The 19,832-nt window shown below is 50.2% G+C and overlaps 1 protein-coding gene across 8 annotated transcripts in view; it reads left to right on the forward strand.

Moving 5' to 3' along the window:
- Positions 1–19,832, forward strand: part of Ank1 (ankyrin 1) — a 182,076-nt gene that overhangs the window by 117,150 nt on the left and 45,094 nt on the right. For all 8 annotated transcript variants that reach the window (XR_003378308.1, XM_005362423.3, XM_013352009.2 and 5 more), the window contains exons 3-16: positions 2,672–2,770; positions 5,130–5,228; positions 5,828–5,926; positions 6,328–6,513; positions 7,807–7,905; positions 8,409–8,507; positions 8,781–8,879; positions 10,916–11,113; positions 12,371–12,469; positions 12,867–12,965; positions 13,404–13,502; positions 14,474–14,671; positions 15,559–15,657; positions 16,249–16,347. Coding sequence is in view for 7 of the 8 variants with exons in the window: in XM_005362423.3 (XP_005362480.1) it covers positions 2,672–2,770; positions 5,130–5,228; positions 5,828–5,926; positions 6,328–6,513; positions 7,807–7,905; positions 8,409–8,507; positions 8,781–8,879; positions 10,916–11,113; positions 12,371–12,469; positions 12,867–12,965; positions 13,404–13,502; positions 14,474–14,671; positions 15,559–15,657; positions 16,249–16,347 (1,671 nt within the window). In the remaining variant the exon portion in view is untranslated. The remainder of the gene's footprint in view (positions 1–2,671; positions 2,771–5,129; positions 5,229–5,827; positions 5,927–6,327; positions 6,514–7,806; positions 7,906–8,408; positions 8,508–8,780; positions 8,880–10,915; positions 11,114–12,370; positions 12,470–12,866; positions 12,966–13,403; positions 13,503–14,473; positions 14,672–15,558; positions 15,658–16,248; positions 16,348–19,832) is intronic.

Consider the following 19,832-nt stretch of genomic DNA (forward strand, 5'->3'; position numbering starts at 1 on the left):
AGAGTCACAAAGAAGAAAGATGAGATAAGCTTTGGGATGTAGAATTGATCAGATGGATCCTCTTAATAGGTCCATCTACCATTTCTTCTGCCAGGAGTGGGCTTCTAGACAGCTTGTGAACGAGGGAGGAGAGAAAGGGAGACCCATGAAGACCAGAACAGTGAGTAGAACTGTTGAGATCAATCGCAGAGACCACAACCAGATCCTTGGGGATGATTCTAAGGAACTATACTTCTGTTTATCTGATTCAAAAGAAGTGAGCCAGCTCCTGGGAGGAGGGCACTCAAAACCAGGCTGGCCTTCATGTGGCTGTGATGTAGAAGGATGATGTGACTTCATTAGTTTAAATGCTGTGGGCCTTGGTGTGCTAAGCTGTGAATGAGAGGTATAGCAGAGAGCCTTAAATACACCTTGTCTCCAGCTTTCTGTGGTTAGAATCCAGCATCACTATGGATTAGGGTCCTCACTCTGGCTCTGAAGAGCAGGGGAAAACCACCCCAGGCTTAGATGTTTCCTTCCAGGCTCGACAACATTGCAGCTCTGAGGCTTTCAGGACCAATCAATACCCACCATTTAGGTGGCAATGCTGCCAAGCCAAGCAATAAATGAACCACATCCATGCTGGCATGCTACCAGAATCATCTTCCCATTGTAAGCAGAGTGTAGCCACGACCACAACCCCACCACCGGATCCCAGAAGCCAGGGCTTGGAGCCTTCCAGAGTGGGGTTGATAGATCTTCGTCTACAGGTCTGTGAAAGATTAGACCTGCCCCAAACAGGAGCAGCTGCAGGATGAGCTGGGACTTCCCAAGCACCCCATCATTTGACAGGTGGCTCTTTAGTTAATCTGTGCTTTGCAAATTGAATACAGACAGTGGGTTTGTGTGGGTCCAGTGTTCCTTACTCTGCCCCTAACTTCCTGTCCAGATTATGGCCTGCCTTCAGGCACTTCTTCTCCCATTACAGGCGCTGGCTCTAGTCTATCTGTGATCTGATAATTTTACTCATACTGTGGGATGAACAAGTCACATAGCTGCTGTTGAACCCTGTAAGAGTTGGCATGTGATGGCCATCTGCATGTGTGCATACACACACACACACACACACATACACACACACACGGTAAGGAATGTCCTAATCCAATGAGGTCTTACCCAGCCATATCCACTAGCTGCTTGCAAGTTGGGGCAGGCCAGATGTAAATAGGACATAGGTGACATCCTTGCAACCTTCCTGTTTTCCTCCCCTCAAGTGCATTCCCAGGAGACTCTTCCCCGTGGTCACGTGCTAAGAGGCAGCAATGACCCCAGGTAGAGAGTTGCTTTAGCAGGAAGCTGAGCATGTCCTCTGACCCAAGAGAGGAGAGGGATTTCTGGAGCTCAGGGTGCAGGATAAGGTCAAACCTTATCCTGATTGGCAAGATCCTGCAGCGGTTGCAAGGTTGTCGCAGCAGCAGCAACAATGAAAAGATGCTAAAGCCAGACTGACCAAAATGGGGAAAGGGTAGGAGAAGAGAGCTGCTGGCCACAGTGGTGGAGTCAACTGATGGAATCATTGGCTGACTGACACCACTGCCTTTATGGACCTTACTCGGCCATGGACTTGAAATTCATGCGATCACATTGCCAGAACCATTAGCAAGGCTGGGTAGTACTTTTTAAAAAGATATTTGTTTGGGAGGAGGGGGCGCAAGTATTTCATGAGCAATGCATTCTGAGCCGCTGTGCTGCTCCTTAGGGACGCAGTGGAGCCTCCAACTGTCTACAACTCTCACACCTTGGTGAGTCTCTGGTTTTGGAGACTGATGGTTGGGCGTGGCCTCTTTGGTGGCACCTGAACTGACAAGCTAGCAAAGGGGCTGTTTTCACACTGGTTTCCCATTAAGGAAACCACGTAACAAGGTGGAGTGTTTAGTTTTCAAAGGGTCTGCTTTGCAGCTCATTTTGGTAACTGTGGACTAGTCCCCACAGATTTCAAGCACGTATTGGTGTGGCATCCCTACTTTTTTTGGTTACTGCATGAAAGCTCCCCAGGGCAAGGGCCATACCGACCATCTCAATCCGTGGCATTTCTATCAGTCAAGTGCTCCTGCCGCTATGAAAGAATACCCGGGGAAATCAACTTCAAAAAATGAAAATGTTTATTTTTGGTTTGTGATTTTAGTCCAAGGTCACTAGGTCTCGTCGTTTGGGGGCCCATGGTCACACAGTACGTCTTGGAAATGAGTCTGTGGCAAAAGAGGTGCTAGGCTCTGGCATCTTGGAAGTTAAAGACAGAAAGAGAGCTGTATTCCACCTGCCTCTTCCTTGAGGAACCAGCTCATAAAGGTTCTACCTCTTCAAGCCTTCAACATTGTGTGTTTGGATGCTTCCACGCCCCAGTGAAGCCGAAAGACTGCCTCGGATCAGATCTCAGGGCCCCTGCAGGATCTGGGGGAATGTCCCTGCATTTAATTCATGTCCCATGTGTGACAGTCTTGTCGTTTGATCTTCTCCTTCTTGGTGCTCTGACCTCGGGGTGCCTTCAGCTGGTGGCTCTCTGGGTTGGCTGTGCCCAGTCAGTGTCCCTCATTTCTGCCTTCCACTCCACCACACACCTTACCCAGTCCTTAGGATGGCAGAGTGGGCAGTGTCACTAACCAAAACCTCCCCTCCTTTCTGCTCCTCTCAGAACGGGTTGAACGGCTTGCATCTGGCTTCTAAAGAAGGCCATGTGAAGATGGTGGTTGAACTACTGCACAAAGAGATCATTCTAGAAACGACAACCAAGGTAAGAAGCAGGGGTCGTTGGCATTGCAAATTCATGCCTGTGGAATGCCTTTGTGAATTTTCTCAAACTATCTCTTGGAAACCAGTCACATCCGGTTTCTCTGAGTTCTGGGTGTCACCTGAAAAACAGGCCCTAGTTTCCAGAATTTGTCAGTGGGCCTTTATCCTACCATCAACACTGGATTCCAAAAACAGGACCCTTTTACAGTGGCTTCTTACTACTTCATACAGGGACCTGGAGTTCTGCAAGCTCCAGAGTTGAGCACCAGCTGAGGTGCTTCCCCCTCTGTGACCTTAGGAAAGTTACTTGGCCACTGGGAAGCCTCAGTTTTCTCCCCTGTAAATGGGGATGATGAAGCTTATTTGCAGGGTCAGTATGTATATAAAGTACCTGGCAACAGAATTAGGTGGGAAATAGTGACGGTGACGGTGTTGTCACTGAAGGGAGCCCGGTCCTTCTGGTGTGACCTTCTCTAGCAAATCTTCCTGTTCAGCCCTACATCTATTTTCTTCCTGATTTCTCCCTGGGACAGCACTCCCTCTTATCAGAAAGTGTTTGGCATAGAAGCATCAATTCATGTAGATTGCAAAATAATATTTTTTGCATTGGTAGTGGTGGAACCCTGGTCTTCATGCATGGTAAGCATGCAGTCTAGCACTGACCTACATCTAATCCCTCAACAAGCTTTATTTCTTATGTACCTGCAACTTGTTTATTAAAATAATCTCCCTTTGCCACCCCCTTCTGCCCCTCCCTCTCCTCCCAGCTCCACCTCCCCACATTGCTGCCTCTCTGCCTGAGTTACCATAACCTCTCTTTTCCCATCGGATGCTTGTTAAGTAGGGTCCTGAGAACAGCCTCAATTTTAGCTCTCTGCAGCGAGCAGAAAATGCAGCTGAACAATATGTAGAGAACAGATATAATTTGTATGAAGTGAAATTCCAAATATTATGAAGGTAGACTCCTTTCCCATAGTAAAATTTACTAATTTTCATGTCATTCCCTGTTCACTCATCGGTGCAGTGAGCAGAGCTGCTCTTTGGAGCTGCTTTTGCTTCCAACCCCTACATAGAAATCAACTGTTTCACCTGCTCTTCCCAGGGAGCGAGGGGTAGCTACTGACCTCCAATGTACCCAGCCACAAACCTGCGGTCTCTTTTCCCTGGCATTTCCCCAGAGCTGAGTAAATGGCACTCTTTCCAAACCTTCCCTTTTGGTTTTTATTTTGTTGTGAATACTTAGTTGGTAGATTTTATTTGTAGACATTTCTAAGCCAGCGAAACTTTAGAGTGCCAGAGAGAAAGAGGGGTAACAAAGGTGAATGTCAAACTCGAGGCCAGGGGGGACACCAGACAGATTGTGAAATTGTCATGGGTCTCCCAGGCTTCGGGAAGATTAGAAATAAAGACAAACTAAGACACTAAAGCCTGCCCTAGTTCCTTAGCAGGGCTCATGATTGGGAAAGTGAAAAAATGGGTGCCCTGGCTCCTCTCCTCCCTCTCCAACCCAGAAACTAGAGGCCAGATTCAGGGTGGGTAACGGGTAAGTAGACCCCTCCCATACCCAACAAATTCACCGTGCTGACCCAACCCTCCTCTTCCTGTGGCTTCTGTGGCTCCTTAAACATGGAGAACTCGGCCGGGCGGTGGTGGTGCACGCCTTTAATCCCAGCACTTGGGAGGCAGAGGCAGGCGGATCTTTGTGAGTTCGAGACCAGCCTGGTCTACAAGAGCTAGTTCCAGGACAGGCTCCAAAACCACAGAGAAACCCTGTCTCAAAAAACAAAACAAACAAAACAAAACAAAACAAAAAAAAACAAAAAAAAACCATGGAGAACTCGGGTATTTATAAATCAAAATAGAATTAAAACTTCTCTTCTGCTTCTTCCTTAACACTAAGGATCACACCCCTGTCCTGTGACTGTCCCACATGTCCAGGGCCTTTCTTGAGGCTCACAATTGGGTGTGTGTGTGTGTGCATGCACACGTGTGTATGTCTGTGTGTATGATATGATGTGTTTGTGTCTCTATGTGTGTGTGTCTATGTATGTGTCTCTGTGTGTGTGGTATATGTGCCTGTGTCTGTATGTGTAATGTGTGTTTATCTCTGTGTGTGTGTGATGTGTCTATGTGATATGTGTATGTGCACATCCATGCATGCATATGAGTGTGTGATATGTCAGAGAGAAGAACACGTTGGTCCCTGAGCTACTAGTCTTCCATGATCAGTGACAAACTGGGCATAGACACAGATGTTTCTGCCTTGGGGCTTCCCAACCAGCACCTTCATTTTCCTTCCTGTGACAAGCTCTTGAGCAGGCTGAGGAAAACATCCTCTGTCCCTCGCCTCTGTGTTTCAGAAGGGGAATACTGCTCTGCACATCGCTGCCCTTGCTGGTCAGGACGAGGTGGTCAGGGAGCTGGTCAATTATGGAGCCAACGTCAATGCTCAGTCTCAGGTAATGGCTCCCTGGTTCCTAGAATGGGGGGGGGGGTCTTCTTCCTCCACTTACACAATTGTTCTATGCCACACAGAAGACACATTGACTGCTGTGTACTTACACACACACACACACACACACACACACTCACACTGCAGCTAGGACTAGATTTATTACTAACACGTCTCCTAGCAGTGATGTGGACATTGTGTGCTAATTTTCCAAGGCTAGAGTACATGACCTTAGCATGGAGAGTTGGTCATTGTGACTCCAGCTTGGTTCAATAGGACCAGTGAAATCACATATGGATTGTATGGGCAAGGGGCTTCTCCATTTGTATGCATACACCCACACACCACAGATAAACATATACACATAATTAAAAACAAAATAACTTTTTAAGTAGAGGAAGGTGTTTGGGCTAGGGACTCACTCAGAAGGTGGGGGGCAAAACACGTCCACAGAGTCATCTCCCCCTCTTGGTCTTTGGTAATATTTTTCCAGAGGCAGTGGTTTGTCTCCAGGGCGAAACGAGGGCATGAGGAGAGTCCCCCCACATGAAAGAGTTTACCTGTTTTACCCACTATTTTAATGGCTTCTTCTTTTTGGGTTTACAGAAAGGCTTTACTCCCCTGTACATGGCGGCCCAGGAGAATCACTTGGAGGTGGTGAAGTTTTTACTGGAGAATGGAGCCAATCAGAATGTAGCCACAGAAGTAAGTTCCCTTGGCAAGTGTGCTCTGTGCTAGAACTGTTTCCGGTGCACAAAATGATAATGGCGCACAGTCAGACTGCAAACAGGTGAGGCCCATTCAGGCCACCTTGGCACTTAGTCAGACAACAAACAAGTAGTACACACAATCAGATACCCTCATGGCACACATTCAGACTGCAAACATGACACACACACAGTCAGACCCTCACAACACACAGACAGACCTGACCTCAATAGTAAGGTAAAAAAAACTAAGTGCACAAGGAAGAAGAATTCAGACCCTGTGGGAGCAGAGCAAGAAAATGGGGCCAAGAAAGGCTTCAGGGAGGAGGAGGAGGCAATTGCGTTGAGCTTGGAGGATGCAAAGGGCTTTGAAATCCCATCTTTGCCCTCCCTGAGCAGGATGGCTTCACGCCGCTGGCTGTGGCCCTACAGCAGGGTCATGAGAATGTGGTGGCTCACCTCATCAACTATGGAACCAAAGGGAAAGTTCGCCTCCCCGCCCTGCACATCGCAGCCCGCAACGATGACACACGGACAGCTGCGGTCCTTCTGCAGAACGACCCCAACCCCGACGTCCTCTCCAAGGTGAGGGAAACCAGGATGTTCATGCCCCCAGGGTGAGCAAGCTGGGGGGCTGGGGGCTGGAGGACTGCGCTAGAGGCAGCCTTAGTTCCCTGCGGTTTTCCAAGACCAGAGTAGAGGGGAATGAACCAGCTGTGCTTTTCGTGCTTAGCAGTAACATAGATGGGCTTAGTGGGCAGCCCTGCCTCAGATTCCTGGAGAAAGCCAAGAGGGTGCTAAGATGGCTCTGGCTACTTGGAGGATCCAGACCAGCGCCCAGGAGGGCAGGGTAGACCTCCCTGCAGAATGACTCTGCACCCCAGAGGGGCCTCCAGATCGTCGCCTTCTTCTTACCCTGTGCCCTTTCTGGGCCGTCATCACGTCCAGTTGCCAAAAGACAGGAAGGTGTAAAGTGAGGTTTCTGGAGATACAATATTTAAAGTGTTATTAACCACTGCTCCTTCAGTGAGGCCGCCAGCTGTCCCTCAGTCAGCGAGGTTGCTTTGCTGGTTCACACTGCCCTCTCCTACACCTATTCTACCACATCCCTGTGCCTGGGTTCTGATTGGATGTGGTCTGAGGATACAGAGCAGCATGACAGTGGTGAACTCTCTGGCCAGAGAGCCGAGTCACATACCCAGTTAAGGGGCTGGCAGCCATGGGCTCCATAACCCTTCAATGCTGACTAAAATCTCTTCATGAGAGGTGTTCTCAGTTTATAGTTTGCCTTGGTGTTGACAGAGGCTTCTGTCCTGCCCAGTCCTGCAGTCGTTCAGTCCCAAAGAAACACATAGAGGCCTGCATAAATTATAAACTGGTTGGCCTATTAGCTCAGGCTTCTTATTAACTCTTATAACTTATATTAACTCATAATTCTTGTCTATATTAGCCATGTGGCTTATTACCTTTTATCAGTGAGGTGTTCTCATCTTGCTTCCTCTGTGTGTGGGTGATGACTGCAGACTGACTCTTTCCTCTTCCCAGAAGTCTCCTGTTTTGGTTGCCCCGACTATACTTCCTGCCTGGCTACTGGCCAATCAGCGTTTTATTAAAGCAATACAAGTGACAAATCTTTACAGGGTAGAAGACCATTGTCCCACAACACCTTGGCCATAAGGCACAGACTAGAAGTCCCTCTGATGTGGATATAGCTTGCCAAGAGGGCATCTCTCCACCCCTTCCTTAGCTTTTGCCATTGGCCAGAGCCTGCATTGTGTGTCGGGCCCTGTGGCCCTATTGTTGTTTAGAAGCCCTGGGCTGGTTCTGGGGCAGAGGTGCTGGTGTGTGACAAGCGGTTCTCCCCCTCTGTTGCGCCAGACGGGCTTCACACCTCTCCACATCGCAGCTCACTATGAGAACCTCAACGTGGCCCAGCTGCTCCTCAACAGGGGGGCCAGCGTCAACTTCACACCTCAGGTAACCGCACCCGAGTCTCTGCACACTGTCCAGAGTTTGGGGTGCCCCCGTCTCTCTCACATACTCTCTCTAGCACCTTGGAATCTACCTGTATCTCAGAAATGCCTGGGGGTGGGGGCAGAGCCCCGTGACTGTTAAGACCTCCTGCTGGGAGATTACTAGTCAACTGATCCTTCTGTTGATCTGGAGGAAACTCAAAACTCCATGTGCCTGCTCTTCAGGCGAACACAGGAGGTGGGGGATGGTTGCAAATGCCTGGCTTTCTCCCCATCTTCTCCATTACTCTGGGGGATGTGGGCTTGGCCAGCTTAATGAAGTTAACCCCAGTACGATCAGGTCCTCACAGGTCCTGACTCTTCCTGAGGTGAGATGTGCCCCCATAATTAAAGTGGCTGCTTGTTCTGAGGCGGTCAGGAGATGCAGGCAGGAGCTAGGGGGTGGTGCGCATCCTGCCACCTTCCAAAGGAGCACCGAGCCCTGAGGGTCCCCGTCTCTTCCTCCAGAATGGCATCACACCACTGCACATCGCCTCCCGCAGAGGGAATGTGATCATGGTGAGACTCCTGCTGGACCGAGGGGCTCAGATAGAAACAAGGACCAAGGTAGGTGTCTGCAGCCTTCAGGGCAAGGGCAGGGGGTGAGTTCTGCCCTTGAGTCTCCCCGAGCGACAGGCTCTCATTGTGTCCCCTGCCACCCTGAGTGGCCTGCAGTAGTAGCTGGGTGCAGCAGGGGATAGGAGCTAAACTGAGGTAAAGCCAGCCTGGTCTGAAGGCAGTGTCAGGACTTCCACACCCAGAGGAGAGATTGCAGCCAGGCTGGTGACACTTTGCCACTGATGGCTGTTGAGGCTTTCTGTCTTTCACTGTCTTACAAAGGATGAATTGACACCGCTCCACTGTGCAGCTCGGAACGGACACGTGAGGATCTCGGAGATCCTGCTGGACCACGGGGCACCCATCCAAGCCAAAACCAAGGTGTGTGCTCCTTCCTGGGTAGGCCATCTTGGGTAGGCGACACTCCAAGTCAGCTAGATGTCCCTTGTTGCTGTGACAAGGAACTTCAGAGGGTTCATGGTGGCTCACAGTTTCAGGGTACACGATCACTCATGGCAATGAAGTCATGACAGCAGGGGTGAAGGGTCACACTGCAGGTACAGTCAGGAAGAAGAGGAAGATGAATGCTGGTATTCAGCTGGCTTTTCCTTTTTATTCAGTCTGCAGTCCCAGGCCAACGGATGGTGTCACCCACATCCAGGGGGGGTGCCCCCTCTTCAGCTCATCCTCTCTGGAAACACCCCCATAAGCACGCCAGTGTATTTCTGACAAGTTGACAATACTGGAGGTTAATCATCACAACTCCACCCTCTGTCAGCCCAACACCCAGGCACATCACACAGCGATGGTCATGTTCCATCTCAGCTCCTAAATCCCATTTCCACCTCACGATGTAAAATGCATTTAGTCTGTCTCTAGATTATCCTCACGGCCTTTAATGGTCCCAGCACCTTAGAGAGTGCAGAGTCCTGGGCTACAGAAATGATTGAGTGATTAAGAGAGCTCCCAGCACCCACAGCAGGCATCTCACAAATGTCTGGAACTCACGTACACATAGCCGTGAACAGACACACAGACACACACAGACATACAGACACACACACTCATAATTTAATTTTTTATTTTAAATAATTATTTTTATTTAACTGTATGTGTGTTTTGCCTGCATGCATGTCTATGCACAGTATGCATGCCTGGTGCACACAGAGGCCTGACGATGTTGTCAGATCTTCTGGGACTAGAATTACCAATGGTTGTGAGCCACCCTGGAGGTCTTGGTTATCAAAATGCTCTTAACCTCTGAACTGTCTCTCCAGACCCTAACACACTTCTTAAAGGAGTGCAAAGTCCTGAGTCTCCGCTGAGACTCAACAGTCGCTTAACTGTGATCCCTGTACAGTCGTGGTAAGCCCACTCCCATGGCACAGAGTAAACAGCCCCTTCTAGAAGCAAAGAAAGATCAGGCTAAACCAAGACCGGAACCCAAATCCTACAACTGTGTCCAACTTCCGGCCTCATGATGAGTCTGGGGTGGGTGGCTCATAGTTTGAATTGAAGTCCTTCATGGCAGGGAAGGCCTGGCATCAGGGGCACCAGGCAGCGGGTCACATTAAATCCACAGTAGGAAACAGAGAGGTGAACGCTGATGCCCAACTTTCTCCTTTTGTCGTCAGTGGTGGACTTTAGCCCACAGCCTGGTGCCTCCCATAGTCAGGTCTTCACTTCTCACTTAAACCTTTCCGGTACCGCCCTCAAATATACCAAGGGTGTTTCCATAGGGATTGTAAACTTTATCCAGGCTACTGAGATTGCTCAGTGGGTAAGGGCTCTTGTCACCAAGAAGACTTACAGCCTAAGTTCAGTCCCCAGAACTCACATGGTAGAAAGAGAAACTGACTCCAGCAAGTTGTCCTTTGGCAGTGCATGGCCACACCATGGCACAGACTTGCCTTCCCACACCCCACAAGCACACACAATGAATAAATGGGAACGTTTTCCAATTAGAAAGTTTAGAGAGAGCTAAAGTCTGTTTTGTTGTCCTTTATCCACACGGTAATTAAGGCCCATACATGCTGCATATAGTAATTGAGCCGGTGAGCATCTGGGAAGAATGAAGTAAAGGTCCGGTCCTTAGATGCTTGTAATTAAGAGAAAAACACATGGCCAAGATGGCCATCGCAAATTAGATGATTTGGCAAAGGTGAAAATAAGGTCAGACTTGAGTGACCAGTACAGACCAGCAAGGCCTGAGGAAGTCCAGGGTGGTCAGGGAAGCCTTCGTGGAGGGCTTGAAGATTTGGCTACGTGGGAGAGAATATTTTCTTCAGAGACAAGCTCATTTGGGATCCACACTGAAGATTTGTGTAGACAAGAAGGGAGTGGCATTGCCGTCACTGTCCTGAGTCCCCTGCTCTGTCCCCAGAAGCTCTGTCATTGCTTTATTCCTCTCCCTCCAGAATGGCTTGTCCCCAATCCACATGGCGGCTCAGGGAGACCATCTCGACTGTGTCCGACTTCTATTGCAATACAATGCAGAGATCGATGACGTCACCTTGGATCACCTGACTCCTCTCCACGTGGCAGCCCACTGTGGCCACCACAGGGTGGCTAAGGTTCTTTTGGATAAAGGAGCCAAGCCAAACTCCAGAGCCCTGGTGAGAGGAGGCTACTACTGTAGGGATGCTGCTGGGGAGAAGGGATGCGGGGAGGGGCTGCAGTTCTGCATGGGTACCACTAGGGGCAGCACCGTAGGCAAGTACACATAGTGTGTGTGTGTGTGTGTCTCTGTGTGTGTGTGTCTGTGTGTCTGTGTGTGTCTGTGTGTCTGTGTGTGTGTGTGTGTTATATTCCGGAGGGGTGTGGCCTCTTGCATTTGAGATCAAAGCTTCAGCCAGAGAGTGAGGTCCGCTGTGGGTTTATACCCAGGAGAGATCTGACTCTGGAAGTGGTGTTTATGGTGTGTGTGTGGGTTCGAGGCCCCAGCCAGACTCAGTGCTAAGAGGCAGTAACATCTTAGAGGCAGGCCTGGTCTTTAACCTGCTTCGGGGTGAGAATGCGCTGACTTGAACTGAGGACAGCTCTGAACGGGGCTGTGGCCACAGCCCTGGGAGGCAAGAAGTTCAGACCAAAAACAGGGTGGTCCTATGGCTGTGCTCCTCATCCTCCTCCCTAGGCCAGAGGCCACCAGAGTAGTTCAGAGAGCCATAGAGCGTGTCCAGGACCGTGGTCTCACACTTGTCCATGCTCAGAGGAGAACTGAAGGGACAGGTACCCTCCAGAGGCAAAAGATAGATCATCCATCCCTTCAAACCTGCGTGCAGTGAGCCCAGACCAGACTCCGGGGTCACTGAGGCTTCCAAAGCTTGGGGCTGACATTGGGGTTGAAATGTGCTGTTCTGTCTGCTGCGGGGTGCTTGGCACCATCTCTGGCCTCTAGCCTCTAAATGCTAGTAGTTCTCCTTCCCTACCTGTGACAGCAAAGACATGGCTGGCTATAACCCCTCCCCGACCCCCAGAAAACTGACCTTGTTTGAGAAGCACCACCCTGTGAAGTACAGAGGGGGCAGACAGACACAGAATTGTCCCCGTGGAGGGGTGCGCCTGTAGAACATGCTGGGGAGCAGAGTCCCTCTCATTCAGCATCACGTAGAAAGGAAGCAGTTTGCCTTCAACAAGTACTCCTTTAGTGTATCCAGAAATAGGACAGAATTCTTTTAAAATGTCCCCAAATATCATACTCAGAAATATTCTCCATGTGTAAAGAGAAGGGACACCTGTTTGTCTGATCATGAGTGACATGGTCTATCCCGTGATCTACGAGTGCTTGCCAGGTAGGCTGGGAAGGGGCAGGATTCCTTTCCAGTTCTCTGCTTACTGTCCGGGTTCATCCGTGTGCTTTGTGTGGGCTACAGAACGGCTTCACCCCCTTACACATCGCCTGCAAGAAGAATCACATCCGCGTCATGGAGCTGCTGCTGAAGACGGGCGCCTCCATCGATGCAGTCACCGAGGTAGGAGGAAGCGTAGGCGTGCCTTCGCCCCACCCCCATTGCCTTACATGGTTATTCCTCATAGCTGTGTGTGCCTCCAGATATGCGTGTGCCCGCGAATGTGTGCATGTGCAGGTATACGTCAGCATGTCCCCAAAGGGGCTGGATCAGGGTGACTCCCAGGCCAGAGGACTTTTCAGGATGGGAGAGGATGGTTTGAAATGTAAAGTGGTGACCATTTTCTGCCAGGGCTTTTGTCCCTGTGGCCATTTTCCTGAGAAGAAGCCCACCTGGTTTAAGTCCATTTTCTCAGGTAGCCGTTCATGGAGCTCTCTATCGACAGAAGAGCGTAGGACATTGCAGCTTGCTCTTCCTTGTGGGGATGGCTCCTGCTCACACTCCACTCTGTCTCTTCTAGTCTGGACTGACACCTCTCCACGTGGCATCCTTCATGGGACACCTTCCTATTGTGAAGAACTTACTGCAGCGGGGGGCGTCACCCAATGTCTCCAATGTGGTAAGATCTTGAAGACGGTGAGAACTCTTGGCGCTGGTCCCCAGCTCTGAGGGAAGCTGTAGCAGCGGGTCCCTGTTTTCTCCACCCACGGAACTGGGATTCTCAGGATAGCAAAGGTGTCGGGAGTGGGGCGAATGTTCCTCTCTACTGAGGCTCCCCCAATTAAATTTGTCACACAACTGCACATCTTTAGAGTTTTATTTTGGAACTTCTATAAGTGCAATCTGGAAGTACATTCCCGCATTTGAATATTCATTAGCTCCAAGGTTTACATTCCCATTTCCCTAGACAACTGATGGGGAGAAAGAGCCAGACTTGCTGGGTAGCTCCGGCTCCTGGACAAAATCCTACCAAGCCCAGTCAACAGTCTGAGTTCAACAAGTGTCCTTTTGCAACACCAGCATGTATTAATATTTCTATAACCTTGTCACTTTGCAGAAGGTAGAGACCCCATTGCACATGGCAGCCCGAGCAGGGCATACCGAAGTGGCCAAATACTTGCTCCAGAACAAAGCCAAAGCCAATGCTAAGGCCAAGGTGAGTTCCGGAGGCAGGAAAGGGAGGGTCCCAAGGTCACTTCAGCCTGGTGAAGGGAAGCCATTCTCAGAGGCCAGGGGCTCCCAGTCACACCACTCCTGTGTGGGTGTCACGGAAAGCTCTGGCTCTGTTTTGCTGGAGTCCTGAGGGGCCAGAGATATTCTTGCATCAAAGCTGAATTTCTGTAGAGTACCAAAGCCCAGGGAGCAGGGCTGGCCTGCGGCTTTCGTTGGCTGATGAGTAGATGTGATTAAAGGAAGGGACTTGGTAAGATCACGATGTCACCAGTACAAATCAGCCGGGAATCACTTGGTCTAAAAGTGGAGGATCCCCAGCTGTAGACTGGATGATGAATAAACAGTAAGACGAGCTACCAAGTTTGCAAGTGGCCAAGACCAGCACTCTGCAGGTGGCAGGCTCCCTTGAGCATCTCTGCTTTAGCACAGTAACCAATATGTTGTCGGTGGAGCCCCTGCACTAGGAGCGGTAGCTGGAAGTTGTCTTCCCTGATTCGGTGATTTGGTGCCCCATGACTACTGGCATAAAGAACATCAAAGTATTCAAACATGAACAAGCATAAGAGGTGCAGAGCTTGGGAGATCCGGCTTGTTGGGATAGCGATCAGTTAGTTTACTGAGCAGTTTTTCTATGTCCAACATTGGGAACCCTTTGTGTCAGTTAGCTGCTTGAGCAGAACCCTGTGAAATAATGTTACAATTCCCACCTAACAACTGGGGAAGCTGAACCTTTGCGCAATTAAGTAACGAAAGCACAAAGCTGGTGAGGTATAAGGATCACATTGGGAAAGCATACTATTTTCTGTAATTCAGAGACTGGAAGAAATCCCAGATCTTCTTATGCGTGACCGAGTCGCTTGCACTCTCTGGCCCTCTCCTCCCGTCCCTGGGCATTACCGAGCTGGGCTTGAGAAGGTTAACATTCCCAGTTCTGTGCTTTCCCCTGGGGTCCAGGACGACCAGACGCCACTTCACTGTGCGGCTCGCATCGGCCACACAAGCATGGTGAAGCTCCTGCTGGAGAACGGCGCCAGCCCCAACCTGGCTACCACTGCTGGCCACACGCCTCTGCACACCGCAGCCCGTGAGGGCCACGTGGACACAGCCCTGGCCCTCCTGGAGAAGGAGGCATCCCAAGCGTGCATGACCAAGGTACAGTCATGATCACAGTTCCAGTTCTTAGAAAGCTTCGGGCTGGCAGGGATTAGCGGCCCACCTGTGCTCACAGTACCCAGAAAGCTGAGACAGGAGGATCACATGAGCCCAGGAGCTCACGGTCAGCCTGGGCAGCATATCAAGACTGGATCTCAATTAAAAAAAAAAAAAAGACCAGAAACAAAACATATTTTTCAATTTTTCAGGAACAATAGGCTAGGCCTGGGGCTCTGAAGGGGAGTCCCATCTAAGCTTCTTTGTGGTCATGGGACTCTGTGGACCCATGAGTCATTTCCTTCCTCGGAAAGAGCACAGCCAGTCAGGTCTCTGCTCCAACCCAGGTGTCTTCTATTTCCCCTGTAACTTGCTAGACACCTGCTCCAGGTTCCTAGGATACAGGGAGAACCAAAGGGAAGTAGTTTTTAAAGGACTGCTTGCCTGGCACGCTCAAGGCCCCAAGTTCACCCTCCAGAGTGGCAACAGATAACTGGCTAACTAAATAGGTAAGAACCTGATGGACTGACTGACACACACCTGTGATCCAGTACTTCAGAGAATGAAGCAAAGAGATCTGGAGTTCAAGGCCAGCCTGGGCCGCATATTTAGACTGTCTCTGAAGGAACAATAGCAAACAAAAGAGACAGCCTCTGCCTCCCTCAGTCAACAAGCAATTGACAATATCGCAGGCAGCTTCCTCCCTTCTCCTGTGAGAGTTGGCCTGGTGGTACTCAGGGAGGCTTGTAGCCTCTTGCAGGGACCAAAATGCTCCAGTCCTTCGGTCACATAGGCATTCCCATGCTGGTTAGCACAGAAAGTGTCCTACCCGTGCCTTCCTTCTGTGGCATTGGCTCCCAGGGGTCCTGATGGCCTGTGTTTCTCCTCAGAAAGGATTTACCCCTCTCCATGTGGCTGCCAAGTACGGGAAGGTACGGGTGGCTGAGCTGCTCCTGGAACACGATGCACATCCCAACGCAGCAGGAAAGGTAAGTTGGAGCATCCCCCTCCTCCTGGGTTAGCAGAAGCAAGAAGGGACAGACTACTTCCCCCCTGGGAAGGGCCTCTCGTGCCTGGGCAGCCTCCCATAGAGAATGGTCTTTGCAGAAGGCAGTCCTAGCAAAGTCCGTGTCTGTTAGAAGGACCTGGTACTCTCTGAACAGTGTGCTGATTTCGTGGACCACCTCCCCAACAGGGATGAAGAAATGGTCCCAGAGCCTGCTGGAGCCGTCTTTCAGTGGCTCTCCTTCAAGACTGGCTTTAGGCAGATTTTTTTTTCTTTTTCTACAGTATTAATGATGGGACCCAGCACTAGAGCATATTCTAAACAGCTCTCTACCACTGAGCCTCCCCCTAGCCTTAAGTACGAGATTGATTTTCACTCTTGTTGTGATGAAATGATTCCTGGGGCTTGCACACACTAGCCGAGTGCTTCACCCCTGACCTGTACCCAGCCCAGATTTGGATGGGTGCTGCCTTGTGAAAAAAGCACCCAGGATTGAAGAGCGGATCCCGGTTGTCTACACGGTCCCTCAAGGGAAGGAAGCTGCTCATTTCCCCTCTGCTCTGTCCCTCTGCAGAACGGCTTGACTCCCCTGCATGTAGCCGTCCATCACAACAACTTGGACATCGTCAAGCTCCTCCTTCCCCGAGGTGGCTCCCCGCACAGCCCTGCCTGGGTAAGGTCCCCCTCCCAGCTCCTGTCTTGGGCAGTGGTGCTCAACCTTCCTAATACTGTGACCCTTTAGTACAGTTCCTCAAGTTGTAGTGACTCCCAACCATAAACTTATTTCCGTTGCTACTTCATAACTGTAATTTTGCTACTGCTATGAATCTCAACGTAAATATTCGCCATGCAGGATGTCTGATATGCGACCCCTGTGGAAAGGTCCTTTCACCCGCAATGGGGTCACGACCCACAAGTTGAGAACTGCCGATCTTAAGCAACCCCAGGTGTTTTGTTTTGGGCTCCTAAGCACAGACGTGCCACAACGCCTTCACAGATACTGTCTGCAGCATCATGGCTAATCTGAGGGCTTGTAGAATGGGAAGTGAGCAACACTGTTCTGTCAGAAGGTCCCTCGCAGTGGCAGGATTCAGTTATACACCCCGAGTCCCTACCCCCACCTGTCAACTGTGTTTTGCAAGCTGGTGGTCAAAGGTCTAGGGCATGAGAGTTTCCTGGGGCCACAGCCTTGTTCTGGGAGCTTTCCCTCAGTGGGATGTCTCATTCCGTGCTTGTTTCCCAAGTTCGGGTGCTGGATGCAGTGATCATTCCTCTCTGGGCCTTGAAGCCCAGAGTCCTGTCTGGGTGTGAGGATCTTCCTAGTTTATTTCTGTTTTAGAATATAGACACTGTGGTGGGGGCTTTAACCCCTGCATGTTCTGCAGTGATAGCACGTCCAGGTTCTGCAATACACGGCTAAGGACAGGACTCTGTGGCCCTGAGGGACCCTGACCGGGGGTGAGGGGGAGGATTTAAAAAATGAGCCAGAAAACAGGGGAGCCTTTGGGGGACAAGAGTACCCTGGGGTAAGGTGGGACTTGGATCTGTAAGAGGCAAGAGAACACTATGAAACTGGTCAGGAATGGAGTCAGGGCCTGCGTAGAAGAGACAGTCATGATCTCCGTACCAGGTGCCCCTCCTCCTGACAGGGCAGCCTGAGAATGATGTATGGCAGAATTCAGTCACACAGCAGGAACTCCAGTGCTGCCCACCAAGGAAAGAGTCATTCGGTGGGTTGCTGTGTGCTTCAGCTTACACTTGCCCCAGATTCACCAGTGGGCGTGGACCGAGTGGCTTAGCTTGCTCTGTCTTCTCAGTATGATGCTCACCTCTCCCACATCCGTCTCTGCAGACACAGCGTGCCTCAGGAAGCCCTTGGCTCCTCAGGCTTCGCCCCTACTCCTGTCTCCCGTGGTAGCGTGCCCTACGTCATTGTGCAGAGGCAGCACACAGCCGGCTAAGATGTTGACTTACTCCTGCTTCTAAAAATAAGAAACCGGACTCCCCTCCTCCTCCTCCTCATTCCCACTTATATAAACGGAGCTGGAGCCAGGTTCATGATATTTAAAGAGAGCGAAAGGCAGCTCAAAGCCTGCACAGATGGGGTTTGTTTCCATGGCAAAAATAGTTCCCAAAGTAGTCTGGCAATTTTGTAGAATTTCACAGTAAATCCCTTTGCACCCAAACCAAACTCTCCCCTACTCGGTCTGATGCTAACAGATTCCCTCCCGTGTGCCTTCCTTCCCTGAGCTTATTTTCCTGGGAAAAGGGGCCTTTTACTGACATAGATCCCTGTCTGACCTCTCCCTGGAGCTCCGACCTAGTTGCTGTTTCTCCTTGTCACCCGCAAAAGGTCATCATTCCTTTAGTCCTGGTTTGGGGGACACTCTGATGGCTTGGTCCATGATCTGAGGATGGTCAGTGACTCATGTCTTCCATTTAACCCAAGGTGACCTGGAAGATTTAGCCGTCTCCAGGGCAAGCGTGTCCCTGACAAATCAACGTCTGTTCCTGCCAGTGTGTTAGATACCCATAGCTGCCCAAGTGATCTGGGACTCCTGCTGGTACCTCCGTGGATGTACTGCAAATGTCTCAAATGACTGTGCCTTGGGGGTGGAAAAAAGAAGTCCTAAAAAGCCTTGCTTTGCTATAGTTGAATGGCTGTCCTTATTTCACTAAGACATCTCAACCAGAAATGCTGGTGGACCCTCAGTAAGACGGTGGGTGGGTGACTAGCGAAAGACCACAGACAGCTGGAGGAATGCTATCTCACCAGTGTGGGAAAACACATGTCTGGAGACCGTTGCACACAGTCATGGTCTTCTGTGAAAGGTTGAGTGGACATAGGTCCTGGAGGTCGTGGGTCCTGCCCTGGAAGTCTTCTGGATTGGCAGTCCTTCACTCTGAGTATTTCAGGGCCGGGCTACTTGAAGCGTGGTTCATAGGCCAGTAACCTCAGCATCACCTGGGAGCTGATTAGGAACGCAGAGCCTCAAGCCCTGTCTAGACCTTCTGGATCTAATTCTGCTGAACAAGGTCTCAAGGGCATCACACACACACACACACACACACACACACACACACACACACACCACAGTTCAAGAAGCCAACAGGACCTAGGGTTTGCTTTCTGTTAACACACATCCCCTCTCAGAGAGAGCTTCATCACACAGTCGGGAGTAATACGTGCCTGACTTCCTTACTCTAATGCTCCAGAGAGATCACAGAAGCAGTTTCTAACAAGGCCACCGACCGACCCTATCACCTGTCTACTGTAGGAGAAGGAGCTCACTCATACTAGAAACCCAACCACTGAGAACTGTTTATCAAAACTACATAAAGAAATGAAATGAAGTTTCTAGTTCAAGAACATTGGCAATGGGTTTCTGATCCTACTGCACGTACTGGCTTTGTAAGAGCCTAGGCAGTTTGGATGCTCAACTTACTAGACCTGGATGGAGGTTGGACTTCCCACAGGGCAGGGAACCCTGATTGCTCTTCGGGCTGAGGAGGGAGGGGGACTTGATTGGGGGAGGGGCAAGGAAATGGGAGGCGGTGGCGGGGAAGAGACGGAAATCTTTAATAAATAAATAAATAAAAAGAAATGAAATGAAAGCTAGAAATAGTGGCTTACACCTGTATTTCCAGCACTGGAGAGTCTGAGGCAGGAGAACCACCTCAAGTTTGAGGCCTGCCTGGCCTGTATTGTATTTCCAGGGCAGCTTGGACTCCAGAGTGAGCCCCTAGTGCAGGGTGGCACAGTTAACTGGAAAGGCCAGCACTTGTCATCCTCTTCTGCCCGACCGTGCATGGCAAAGCCACCACCACACATGACTGCTCCGTTCTCGTTTCTTAGTTTTGGAAAGCACTTCCTTGCGAGTACATAATTACATTTGATCCATCCAGAATTCGTTTCTTCCTTTTGTTTTTTTTTAATAAACGAGGCAGATATTTCCCCTACTTTCAATGATCTTAAAAATACGTAAGGACATCATCTAGGAGATGGAATATATTGCCCTGGGCCGCAGATGGTTTGGAGTAGAATGGAACTAGCTAGTACCCCCACATCCTTGAGTTCCCAGTCAGCAGACCCAAAGAACAGCACTGGGGGCCAAACTGCATGAGGAAAGGTTTCTTTTAGGGTGCTAATAAAGAAAA

Source organism: Microtus ochrogaster, linkage group LG7_11 (genome assembly GCF_000317375.1).
Source record: "Microtus ochrogaster isolate Prairie Vole_2 linkage group LG7_11, MicOch1.0, whole genome shotgun sequence".
Lineage (NCBI taxonomy): Eukaryota > Metazoa > Chordata > Mammalia > Rodentia > Cricetidae > Microtus > Microtus ochrogaster.